Here is a 13,632-nt window from a genome sequence, read left to right on the forward strand (position 1 = left end):
AGGGGGAGTCTTGCCTGAGCAGCAGCAATGCCCACTTGGCCGCCTGGTCCTTTAACAAACTGATCAAAAAGTTCACCTTGGTGTGGTCGTCAGGGAAGTTCCGGGCTTGCCCCTGAATATACAACTTGGCCTGGGCGAGGAACATGGGAAAGCTGGCCGGGGCCCCATCAAATTTCTCTGGCAAGGCCACTGGGTACTTGCCTGGAGCTGGGGCGTCGGCCACTGGAGCCGGTAGGGTGTCCAACCGCTGCTGAAGTGCCGTAACCACATCGCTGAGCTGCTGCACGGTGTGAGTCAAGGCCTGGTTCTCCTGGGCCAATACCACCAGCGCAGCTGCCTGGTCGGCCATGGCTCCTGGCTTTTACCGAATGCACCCCAACGAAGGGGGAGTGCGGGTGTGGCGGGAGCAAACTGTGCTGGTCCCGGGGGGAAGGTTACCGTTGGCGTAGTCAAAGTCTGGTCCTGGGTCACTGGTCTGGAAACAGTTCTCAAGGAGCGAGGTGAGGTCCGGAGCAGGAAGCCGGGCGGGGACAGGAACACTGGGGGAACAGGACTGGATGCTGGCCAAAACAGCTCATTGACGACGTTGCTCCCGCAACCTGGGACCGGGCTGACTGGCCTTTATCTTCTCTGAGGCCAGGGGCGGTCCCGGCCCCCAGGAGACCTGCCTCTCCTGGCCTTAAGGCGAGCACTCCTCCTGGGAGAAACCAGTTCCCTTCGCCTCTCTGCCCTGAGCCTCTGCAGTTCAGGAGAGGCCGAAGGGTTACTGGGCCCAGGGGGAGACTCACCTGTAGACACTGAGTCCTCAAACACCTCCGGAGCCAGAGTGGATTCACCTGGTGCCTGCTCCTGAGGATCCGGCACAGGTGCAGGCGCTTCAGAATCAAGGCCCTGCCACAGTTCAGCTGGCCCTGGAGGCGGGGACTCCTGTGCAGGCTGGGATTCCTCCGGTTCAGCCTCTGAATCAGAATCCCAGGCCATCACACACAGAAGCAGATGCTATCCATAAAAGGGGGTGAAGAAGAGAGGGCTGAAGTGTGGACCCCAGGGCTTGTGTCAGAACCTGGCATCCTTGGACTGCTGCCAGGGTCCCAGCAACCTAGCAGAGCCTACTGCTGACACCTGACCAGAACATCCCTCAATTTCCCTCCAAGTCTGATGCACTGAGCAGTGCTTGGCAGCTATTTAAATATCCTACAATGTCCCTGGTATAGCATTAGCCTGGGGAATTGTGTGAAAATAAAATGAGGTCTGATTTCTTCCCAGAGCATTGAGGCTGGCTGGCTGCCGCCACTACTACAAGGAAAGTAAGCCCAACAAGACCCTAGCATTTTGCCCAGTGCCTTCTCAAACCTAAGGCCAGTCCTGGTGAAAGGGGAAGAGCTTTAGCTCAGAGGTGCATGCAGAAGGTCTCAGATTCCATCCCTGGCACCTCTAGGTAGGGCTGGGAAAGACTCCTTGCCTGAAACCCTCTCAGTGAGTGTAGACCAACGGTCCATCTAGCTCAGTATTCCTATGCTGCTTGTTTTCCTATGTGTAGCCAACTAAGACAGGCTGTTCTCAGGAGACCCGTCAGTATGGAGCACAGCTACAATGTGGATGATCCTTGGTCCCTCCTCAAACCTAGGATTTGATAACACAACCTGTTAGGACTCTTGACAGTTCAGGTCAAGGGTGGCATTAGCAGTTGGCATGGTTGGGGCCTACAGAAAGACAGAACACCAGGGCTCCCAGTTGCCATGGTAATAAGGGGGAGGTGGAATATTAGCTGCCAATCAGCCATTTTACTCTTTTCTTCTGGGCCAAGTCCTCATTGAGGGATTATGGAAACAGCAACTGTAGCAACCACCACTCACCCTTTCCCTTAGGATCAATCTCCACCAAAAGAAGAGCTCTTCCTCGTCACTGTTGCCTCCACCATTGACAGAGACTGGGCCCACTGGTACTAAATCAGGGACAGGGAGTCTGTGGTTCTCCAGAAGTTGTTGGATTCCAACACCCATCATCCCTGGTCAATGGCCTTGGTGACCAGGTTGGTAGACGCTGGCGTCCAACTACATCTGAGGCCACATTTCCCATCCTGTACTAAATGGATGGGGAAGATGAAGCCTGACTGATAATCTGGTGCTTGAGGGCCCATATAAACCTGGACCCAGATGTGGTTCAGTCTAATATCTCAGGGTCTGAGCAAAAAATGTTTTTGTGGCAACCTCCTGGGCTAAGCTAGACGTGCTGCAAAGCACATCATTAGGAAGCTTGTCATGGTGTTGTTATTTTTAATTAAGGGCAGCTATTAATGCATTGTGGCACACAGAAACGGGAAATTTAGCCTTTTCCTCTGAAGATATCCACCCCCACAACATGCTGCTATTCGGCCTGGGGAGAAAGAACGGAACCAAGGGAGGGAAAGGTAGAAACAATTAGAGCTCTTTCCCTATGCATTGTGCTCCTGAAGAAAATCTGCCTCCCATACACACACAAATACACCCAGAATGCATGCTATTTATGAGACGCCCGGATGGGCTTCCCGATGGCATGCTTAACATTACATCTCATTTGACCCCACAGGTCCTCACTCCAATACACAGGTCTAGTACTGAAGTCTCATGGAAAACACCAGACCCCTGTTCCTGTCCACACTGGATATCAAAGGGCTAAAGAGTTCTGCATATCTTGTGTCTCACAGGAGCACGCCAGGGGACAGAGACAGCAGCACTGCCAGCCCTCTAGCTCTTGTGTTCAAAATATCGTTCCTATATGCTTCTCGAAGTCTTTTCTTTTTGTGTTCACCGTGTCCTATTCCCATGCAGGAATGTCTCACCCAGTGGAGCAGAACCTCAGCTACAGCCTTCAGGCAGCAGAATCGCTGCTGGATGGGAAGGGGGGGAAGTGGGAAGCAGCTATAAGTCTGGGGCTGCCTGGTACATTGATTCCACCAGTGCATTCATGAAACCCAGAACTTGCCAATCACTCATTCCCCTCCCTCCCCAATAAACACCAGCGGTGCTGCTGCTGGGAGACAATTGCTGGGGCTTTCCCCCACCCTCAAACTCAGACAAGTTGATCCTATTCCAAAGCAAGTATGTTTAGGACTGCAGCCTCAAAACTAGCAGATGCATAGGTTTTAATAACCTTTTTTCCATTATTGTTTATTTTGCTTCTGTATTGGTAGCATTGTCAAAGCCAGTGCTGGGTTATAAAAATCACAGCCTGTCTGATAATATTGGTCCCAGTCAAAATGGTATTGATCTCTACAGCGCCAGAAAAGATAAATCAAATACAGGGCCAATTACAGATATTGTCAACTGGTCCGCAATCTTTCAACATGCTGCCTGAATGGAACCTACAGACCATCAGTAGTACAGAGAACACTATAGATCTCCACTGTAGGCTAAGTTGACCTGAACCTGTTACCTCTGGCTGGGAAGCTGAGCTGATCAGCCTGATAGACTTGTTAGGAGAAAATTAATTGGCAATCTCATCTCCCCATCGTAATAGGTTTTTTCACAATGTTTTTCAAAATGCTACTCTGTGCTGTAATTACACCTCATTAAAAAAAAAAAAAGAGGACATTCCAACAGATAGATTTTAAATTCCCAACAGCCTCAGGCAACATGGCCTGGCAATGCTAATTCCAACAATAATTAGATTTTAAACTTCGTACTTGCCAGCTTCTTCCTGACTAACTGGGAATGTACAACAGGGTTTGAGGACCAACACCCCCCATGGAAAGAAGCCATCAACTTGCCCCATTCTGGCCAGCAGGTTGCATCCTTATCTTCCTGTTTTGCTGGAAGGACCACAACTGGGCAGAACCACCCATCTGTTGATCCCCTGATGTCAGGTGATGTTGCGCTTTGAAGCCCCAAACATCTAGACTTCAAAGTGCAGCAGGGGGGGTTCAAACAGCAGCACAGGGCTGTTTACAAAAGAGCTTTCAAGCAGCCCCACACTGATTTTTGAACCTCCAGTTTTCAGAGTTTCAAGGTAGTGAGAGTGTGCCTTGCTTCGGCAAAGCAACAAACAGGAGCTCATTTTAAGCTCTAGGTTGTTCCTTTGAAGCTGCACCATTTTCTGCCCCACAGTTGACATCATGTATTATGTCAGATGTAGAATAGATGGGTGTGGATTGCTGAAAATGGCCTTGCGAGCAAGTTTGGCCTATAGGCCAGTGATTCTTGTGTGCACAAGTTTGGCCTATAGGCCAGTGATTCCCCAAGTTGGATGAAAGAGTGTACATTTCTTGGTTTATACAGATCAACTCTTGTGCACACAGAATGCACACGTTGAATGTGACGTGTGAATAACTACAAGTGTACATTTCTGTGTACACAAGTGCACAGACTGTACACTCACTGAATGCGGTATGTGAAAACCCAATACACTTCTTAAATAGCTGAGAACAAGGTGACCTTTATTCAGTCTCCTGCCTTTCTTTCAACACTGAATTCACATGGGGGGGGGGGGGAGAAATCCTTATAGTCCTTTAGCACTACGGTGTTAGAATAGAACATATATTTCTAATCAAGGTTTCACAAGTGCTAGTCCAAAATATCAGATTGCTTCTTCTCCAAAGAAGCCTCTTGAGGGTGTGGGGGTTTTTTTGCCACTTGTCAAGTACTATCCTCCCTTTACAGGATGAATTCCTCTCACTCTCTGGAGTACCCAGCAATTCCCAGCATACAGTCTTATGCATAAATATTGGTTTTCCTCTTTCCATTTTCATGATGCTCCAAACTATTCCACCCAAAGTGCCATATTTACTTATCTGTTCATATCCTAACATGAAATGCTGTGACCTTGAGTTGTTATTTCGGATATACTGCAGCCTTCAGCTTCTCCACATTTGATGGTGCATCTCATTTCATAGCAGCCCAAATGAAGTTGTGTGAGGAAAGGGCAGCAGTTTGCTTGTGGCAGGGAAGAGATACTTGGTGTTTCCAAAGTGCTTTTGTTCAGCTCTTGCGTGGGTGGTTCCATAATGGTATTTTTTGTGTGCAATCAGCAAATCACACAATGCCCCCCATGTTCCGCTCCCTCCCCATCTAATATGGATTTACTATTTCAAGGGAGAATCCAGTAAGATTTTTATTATTATTATTCTTTTTAAAAAACCTGCTGCCAACAACCTGTTTGCAATATCTCAATAAGTTTTTTACAGCACCCTATGAGACTCATACTTTACAGGCATGCAACATAAATTCAGGTTCTGGATTTATGGCCCCTTCCCAAAAACTGAATTTTGGACTTTGAGTGAATTGTGAAAGTTAAGCCAATTTGGTTCAGGAGGAGCCAAACTGAAGCTCTTTCCCCTGAGCACCAATAGTACTTAGTTCCTTTCTGGCCTCTGGCCCATGTATTAACGTATTAAGCTTAATAGTATCTAAAAAGGCTAGAACACTGTTGTTTTTCTTTTTGAGGAAATCTAAGACTATTTGGATTTAAAGTCTGCACAGTGGGATTATAAAACTCCCAGGTTTTTGCTGGTGGAGTCCCAGCAGGCATTCTGAGATGCTTCCCATTCCTTAATTCTGTTGACTGTACCGCCATGGGACTACTATAGTGTAACCTCATTTTCTGTATGCTTTAATGACGGGGCATCTGTTCTGGAGCTTCTTGCCAGATGCTTCCACAATACACACTAGCAGAGGTGTTTACGAACAGAGGCCTTGTCTAGACACTTGCCATAAAAGTTCATGAGCACATCCTCTCACAAGTCAACTCCCCGTCCAGCCTGAGCCATCAACTGACAAATTAAAAAAAAAAAAAGCTGTGTTAAAGCTCCATAAAGTTAATTGGATCCCACCTCTTTTTAAGTACCTGAAGCAGGCGTTTGAGTGAGATTTAATTAATAGACAAAAAGATGCGCTGGATGGGAAAGCAAGAGCAAAGCAGCGAGGAGCCAAATTCTGGAAAGAAGCCTTGATTTCCTGTAGGGAAGGAGCCAGACAGAACTAAGGACAAGGCTCATAAAAGTCACTAAGGGATCTTGCAGAAAAAAGGAGAGAAAGCAGCAATCTCCAACATGGTCCCATGGGTACAGTGGCACCCACAAAACTTCCGGGCTTCCCCTCACACCCAGCAACTCATTGCCCCTTTGGTCATAAAGCGCTATGTACGTTTTCCCCTCAAAAAGTACATAGAACTAGGAGTTAAATATGTGAAATTATATAATACTATGGATAGAAGTCAAAATGAAAAGAAAGAAAGGTGTTAGGACGAAAGAAGGGATGTTAGAAGAAAGAAGGGACGCGGGTGGCACTGTGGGTTAAACCACAGAGCCTAGGGCTTGCCGATCGGAAGGTCGGAGGTTTGAATCCCCGCGACGGGGTGAGCTCCTGTTGCTTGGTCCCTGCTCCTGCCAACCTAGCAGTTCAAAGTGCAAGTAGATAAGTAGGTACCGCTCCGGCGAGAAGGTAAAGGGCGTTTCCGTGCGCTGTTCTGGTTCGCCATAAGTGGCTTAGTCATGCTGGCCACATGTCCTGGAAGCTGTACGCCGGCTCCCTCAGCCAATAAAGCGAGATGAGCGCGCAACCCAGAGTCGGCCATGACTGGACCTAATGGTCAGGGGTCCCTTTACCTTTATGGATAGAAGTCAAAATGAAAAGAAAGAAAGATTTAATTGAAACAAGTAAATCTTATATGAAAATAGTGTTGGAAAACTGCTACAATGAGCCATATGGAAACTCAGCTAGGGGGATTCAAGGAAGTCATTCAATAATGATAACTAAACGGGGATTATAACAGTTAGGATAAATGTTTGTTTGTTTATTGATACTGTAATGTTTTTCTTGTTTGTTGTTATGTTTGTTACAAATTTGGAAAATCAATAAAAAAAGGGGGGGGAAAGAAAAGTACATAGAACTGAAGGAGGAAGTTGAAAGAATGGTGCCCTTACCAACTTCCTATTTTACTTATATGTGGTTTTTTCAACGTTCAGATGAATTATACCAGATATGACTTAACACAGATTCCTTGGAAAGGAGAAATGAATATGAATTCTCTCGGTCTCTCAGGAAGGGGATGGGTGATCCAGAAAAATGACTCTTCCCCATGACATTATCCATTTCCTGGATCACGGTGGTCTCATGTTGTTGTTTACCATGCCTGAGAAAGACAAAGGCATGATACAGGGCCCAATATGTTCCCAGAACAATAGAATTGCAGAGCTGGAAGGGACCCTGGAGGCCATCTAGCTCAACCCCCTGCAATGCAGGAACACGAAGGTAGCCCATGAGGGAATCGAACCTGTGCTCTTGGCATTAGCAGCACCATGCTGTAACCAACTGAACTAGCTACAAGGATAATAGAGATTTTGGGTTGTGAAAAAGGCATGAGGGGAATTTCGCCAGCAACTCCCCCCAGTTCTGTTGCCTGGACAAAAGTTGCAGCCCAAGGTGGCTGACATAAAAAATATATTATGACAATTACTGTTAAGTTGTGGGTGAACATATCAGACGACACAGCAATTCTTCAAACAGCTCTTGTTTATTCACAGGCCAGAACAGAACTGAACTGAAGGGTTCAGCCAGCCTGCTTATATAGAGCTCCAGAACTACGTAATTGTAACAACTTTCTAAAACTATCCAATCACTGAACGTCACTTTCGATCCCTTATTTGCATAACTATTTACAGTATCCCCCCTGATGGCCCAGGGTGAGAACTTTAGTACATAACAATTACGTCTACAGATCTCATCGCAGATTGCTGGCTTCGCATCTGTTTCAGCCCCTGATGGGCATCCTGATGGGCAGGACAGAAAACGGATGAAGCCTTGTGGAATTAAGGGAATCAACTACACTGCCCAAATGCATCCCCCCTCCTTAAACAGTTGCTGCAGAGTTATGCCTGGCAGTTGGGTTTATACTATGCATTTTGATTTCAATGTGTATGGAAATGTCGCCACCTTCTGCATGCTAACTGTAATGACTGGCAAAATGAGGAAGAGAAAACAGGGCAGGGTGGTAAATGACAGAGCTATAGATGTGCTGGAGAGAGCTTTTTTCCTCCCAGTGGGCCAGATCCTTATCTGCTCTACCCCTCACGTGGCCAAATTCGGCAGGCGGGCAGGGCTGCCCATGACATCAAGTGACAAGCCTCTTTGAAAGTGCATTTCCAGCACACCTTCAAAAAAGCTTGCTCCAGGGTTGTAAAGGTGTTTACATTGAAGCTGCTGTTAAAACAGTTTTCTTTCCCCTTCAGGGAAAAATGCAGTGGTTTCTCCAGGATCCTTTGTGATCTAGGCTCCCATGGCCCATCAGCTGACAGTCAGGGGGAGAAGAACTTACTGCAACAAATGAACAACTGGGAGCTCACTTTTAAGCTCCCCATAGCTCCTTTGAAGCCACGTGAGGCAGGTAGGCTTGCCGAAATGGCAAGTGGGCCAATTTGGACAGCTGGTGAGCCCAAGTTGGCCCATGGCCCAGAGGCTCCCCATCCTTTCTGTACATGAAATTGTTGTTGGCATCTGTCTGTCTCAAGACACAATGGAATGTGCCTCCAGAGGTGAAGCCAAACCGCTGTGCTAGCAGCAGCTAAGTGACTTCCCTGGGGTGCAAGACTGGGCAGTGTGCATGGAGGTCCTGGGCTGCCCAGACGACAAGACCCCCCTCTCGGTCTCACTGATGTGGTCCAAAGGAAAGGAAAACAATCCATTTGGCACCAGCTTGGCTGCAGGAGTTGCTGGAAGGAGGCTTACAAGGCGCTATCCAACCGCCTTAGGGACTCCACTCCAGATTTGTGTAGCCTTTTCTTCTCCTGAAGATATCCTGCAAGACAGCAGAGGTTTAGGATCAGAGTTGTCCTTCTCCTAGATGGGTTCCCTTCCCAGGTTGACGAGCCCCACCTGCCCCTCAATTCTCTCTATGGCATTTGCAGTAACTGCCTTCTTGACCACTGAACCCACTATTGGTCTCATCCACTCAGTTCACCAGAGCCTATCTTCGCATGCAAGGGAAGCCCCTAATTCACCTTATGAGGCTGCAGCAATTGGGACTTTTGGTTTAGACAAAAGGTGAACAAGAGGTGACATAATAGATGTTTATACAATTCTGCATGGCATGGAGAAAACAGATAGGTAAAAGTTTTTGTCCCTCTCCCATAACACTAGACCAGGGGTCTGCAACCTTTAAGACAAAAAGAGCCACTTGGACCCGTTTCCGAAGAAAAAAAAACTGGGAGCCGCAAAACTCGTCATTATAAAAATAACTTTTTTGTCACTTTTTAAAATTATTTCTTTGACCCCTCAGAATTACTCCTCCTCATAGAAATAAACGTTAAATTAACAAGTTACCTTTTTTTTGTGTGTGTGTTCTTCACTCCCCTTCAAAACAGTGACCAGCGTACATGCCCCCTTTCAATGCAGTGACCAGCGTACATGCCCCTTACAATGTAGCGGGCGGGAAGGTGACGCTGGGATGGTGCGTGACTAACGCGCGCACTGCCCCCATGCGACGTCACAGCCAGTACAGCGCCCGCCACAGTGGGGAGTGTCAGGGCGCACAATGCGCCTCCTCCCCTTGCTAGTATCCGCCCCGGAGCCGCGGCAAAGGTGTAAAAGAGCCACATGCGGCTCCGGAGCCGCGGGTTGCCGACCCCTGCACTAGAACAACCAATGAAAATTGAACGCAGGAAGATTCAGGAAAGATAAATGCAAGTACTTCTTCACGTAGTGCATACTTAAACTATGGAACTCACCTCCACAAGAGGCCGTGATAGCAACCAAGTTGGATTGCTTTAAACAGGCATTGGACAAATTAATGGGGCTACTAGCCACAATGTCTATATTCTACCTCTACTGCCAGAAGCAACACACCACTGAATACAAGCTGCTGAGAATCCGAGTTGAGTAGTGTGCTGTTGTGCTTATGTACTGTTTGCAAGCATCTGGTTGACCACTGTGAGAACAGGATGCTAGACTAGAAGGGCCATCAGCCTGATCTAGCAGGCTCTCCTCACATTCTTGTCTTGGGAAGTGTAGAATGGATTAGGTTAGATTGCCTTTAAATGTGAACTGGATCCAATTTCTCCCCATTCCTATTCATAAGGCAATGGTGAAGATTAACTGACTGAATAATGTCCTGTGTGCACGCTCTGCAGAACATTTGAAGTCACCTGCAACATGCAGGAATTCCATAACTAGCCAGCTTATGGGCCAAAGAAGCAAACCCTTACAGCAGCAAGCTGAGAACGCCACACAGTGGATATTGTTTCTGTGCTTGATGAAACACAGAGGAACTTCATTCATATTCATGGAGCCCTAATCTCCAGGGTCGCTCAAGCGAGCAGATGAAACTGAAATTTACAGCACTGGCTGCCACCAGTGATAGAGCGCCTGGGTTAGCCATCACCAGCTCTAATTAAACAGGAAATTAAAAATGTTAACTCTGGCAGTAGCCTCTGGAGGGTTCTTCAGGCATAAATTGTACCTCCTACAAGTTAAAGGATGCAAAAGAGGAAGCCATTAGGTGCAGAATATCAGATGTGTCCCTGTACATAGCCCAGCATGTGGTTCAAGTGGAATTTAACACATTTTAGTGATCCTCTGAGATTTGCTTGCCCGTCCACCCCCCTTTCCAGGCAACTGTGTATGTGACAGGCAGGCAGGCTCAAACGCCACATAGCAGATCTATTATCATGACTTGCTTTAAAAAGTGAAATGCAGGTGAGGTGAGAGTGGCTGCAAATTTTAAGTCAAAAGTAACAGTGGGAGAGGGGGTGTTTAAGCCTGTCCCCCATGGGCTGCTTCTGTAATCATATGAATTGGATCAGGCCAAATGCTAATCCAGCATTGTGCTGTCTCAATAGCCTATGAGAAGCCCGCAAACAGAACATGAATGCAACAGCCCCCAACGAATACTGCTTCTGGCAGTGGAGTTCGAGTATAATCATTGTGGCTAGTAGCCACAGGTAGCCTCAGCCTCAACAAATTTGTCTGAGCTTCATTTAACGCCACCCACACCAATAAAGGTAAAGGGACCCCTGACCATTAGGTCCAGTCGTGACCGACTCTGGGGTTGCGGCACTCATCTCGCTTTATTGGCTGAGGGAGCCGGCGTACAGCTTCCGGGTCATGTGGCCAGCATGACTAAGCCGCTTCTGGCGAACCAGAGCAGCGCATGGAAACGCCGTTTACCTTCCCGCTGGAGCTGTACCTATTTATCTACTTGCACTTTGACGTGCTTTCGAACTGCTAGGTTGGCAGGAGCAGGGACCGAGCAATGGGAACTCACCCCACTGCGGGGATTCGAACCGCCGACCTTCTGATCAGCAAGTCCTAGGCTCTGTGGTTTAACCCACAGCGCCACCTGTGTCCCTACCCACACCAATACCTCACAATAATTTTAAAAGTAAACCATAAGTATGGGGTGGGCAATCCAGATCAGGGCACTAGAGGTAGGGTAGGGAGTTTCAACTTTTAAGGCCAGAGGGAGCTTCTCCATAAAGGAGTCATATAGGGAAGTTTTTAATGTTTTTAATGTTTAATGTTTTTGTATATACTGGAAGCCACCCAGAGCAGCTGCTGAAGCAACCGTCAGATGGGTGGGGTACAAATAACAGACTCATCATCATCAGTGGGGGCCCTTGTTAAGATCACTGCTTCTGGTGTCTCTGTGCAGCCTCTTAGAGGCTTAGATTTGCAAGACCTGTCTTTTATTTCACACAATCATAGAATTGTAGAGTTGAAAGGGACCACAAGGGTCATCTAGTGCAGTGTTTTTCAACCTTTTTTGGGCAAAGGCACACTTGTTTCATGAAAAAAATCACGAGGCACACCACCATTAGAAAATGTTAAAAAATTTAACTCTGTGCCTGTATTGACTATATATAAAGTAATTCTCTTGAATAGGAATCAAATAAACACAAAGAAAGTATTTTATAATTACTTTATTATGAAATAGTAAATAAACAGAAATATGAAAAATTATAAAATACTTTATTCAGTGCGCAACCTGGAATAGGCATGGCACAAGTGATGGAATAGGCATGGCACAGGTGATGGAATAGGCATGGCACAAATGGTATAGGCATGGCACAGATGGTATAGGCATGGCACAGATGGTATAGGCATGAGGAGGAGGAGGACTGACAGGAGGACTCACTTACCGGGCTGCTGCTGCTGCACAGGGCTGGACTCACTCGTCTCTCTTCCGAGACCCGACTGTGACCGACTGGTTCCAGATGACCTCCTCACCTCACGCTGCACCTGCGGCCTGGTCTGGATCCGGATGCAGTCTCTCTGCAGTGCCGACTCCCGCCGAGTCCTGGTCTCCGTCCGTCTCCTCCTGCTCCGGTCCTCCTGGTGACTCGAGTCGCGACATCTTCTCTCCGCTGCTGCGCACACTGTGCTCGGGCAGGAAGGAAGTCGGAAGATGATGTCCTACTGTGATAGGTCCAGGCTGGAGTCTGGACCAATCACAGCCCGGACATCAGAAAAGTGGAGGGTGTCCCCCTGAGGAGCGCCAATCGGCGCCCCTGCTGGCCGAGGGTCAAACCCCCCCCCCATACCCAGGACACAGTCCGGCGCCTGCCTAGTGGGCGAAAATTTGAATTTTTTTTTTTTTAATCTTTCGAATTTTTGAATTTTTCCCACGGCACATCAGGCAACATCTCGCGGCACACTAGTGTGCCGCGGAACAGTGGTTGAAAAACACTGATCTAGTGCAACCTCCTGCAATACAGGAATCTTTTTGCCCAATGTGGGGCTCAAACCCACAACCCTAAGATTAAGAATCTCATGCTCTTATCAACTGAACTATTCCAGAAAGTGGGTGAGGGGAGGTTTAAACAGGTGCTTATTGGTTGTGTCTGTTGTAATCTGTTTTAGTGTTTATATTGTGTTTCTAAGGTGCTTTGGGTCACATTTGTGAGAAAAGCAATTAAGAAATAAAACTGATAAAACATCCTAAATGCACCACTGAACTATGTAGCTGTCCATTTGGATAAGTAAAGTGGCTGAAGCTTCTCCCTAGTTCCCACTTCCTTTTTTATTACTTGATTGTTAAAAAAACAAAACAAAACCTCAAAGCAGTATATTGAGAAAACTTCACAACCCTACTTTAAAACATACAAAAGTTGAAATACTGAAACAGATTTACCTCATCTTTCTAAGCAGCTAGGTAGATTTGTCCGAACAATAGTGTTTTTTAGCAGGCACCATAAAGAGTACAGCGAAGGCGCCTGCTTGATCTCAATAGGCAGGGTGTTCCAAAGTGCCACATTGAGAGCACGTGCTTCCCCCGAAGTTTCCTGGGAGCAGCAAGGCGGTTCTCAACCTGTGGGTCCCCAGATGTTGTTGGACTACAACTCCCATCATCCCTGAGCTCTGACCTTGCTAGCTAGTGATGATGGGAGTTGTAGTCCAACAACATCTGGGGACCCACAGGTTGAGAACCGCTGCGTTAAGGGCAGCTGGGACCTGCACCTCTGCAAGGGGTAAACTACAGTCCCCAGAATTCCTCGGGAAGAGCCAACGAGCTCCTGGCCATTGTAGTTCAGCAAAGTCTGCTTGTGAACAAAACAGGGTGCGGAGAGAGGAAATGCTTTATGAATCGCGTGTACTATTTAGTAACAGGAAAACAATATCTTTATTCTTTTTTTAAAAAAAGGCGCGTGGGGAGTGGGCGGGAAGA

At 47.2% G+C, this 13,632-nt stretch overlaps 1 protein-coding gene across 1 annotated transcript in view; it reads right to left on the reverse strand.

The window, feature by feature from the left end:
* The window catches only part of LOC308468244 (uncharacterized protein), a 31,915-nt gene that overhangs the window by 15,354 nt on the left and 2,929 nt on the right, over positions 1 to 13,632 (reverse strand). The window contains exon 2 of the mRNA XM_080990272.1: positions 12,107 to 12,343. Coding sequence (XP_080846398.1) covers positions 12,107 to 12,343 — 237 coding nt within the window. The remainder of the gene's footprint in view (positions 1 to 12,106; positions 12,344 to 13,632) is intronic.

Source organism: Podarcis pityusensis (genome assembly GCF_964106645.2).
Source record: "Podarcis pityusensis genome assembly, chromosome: Z".
In the NCBI taxonomy this organism is placed as follows: Eukaryota; Metazoa; Chordata; class Lepidosauria; order Squamata; family Lacertidae; genus Podarcis; species Podarcis pityusensis.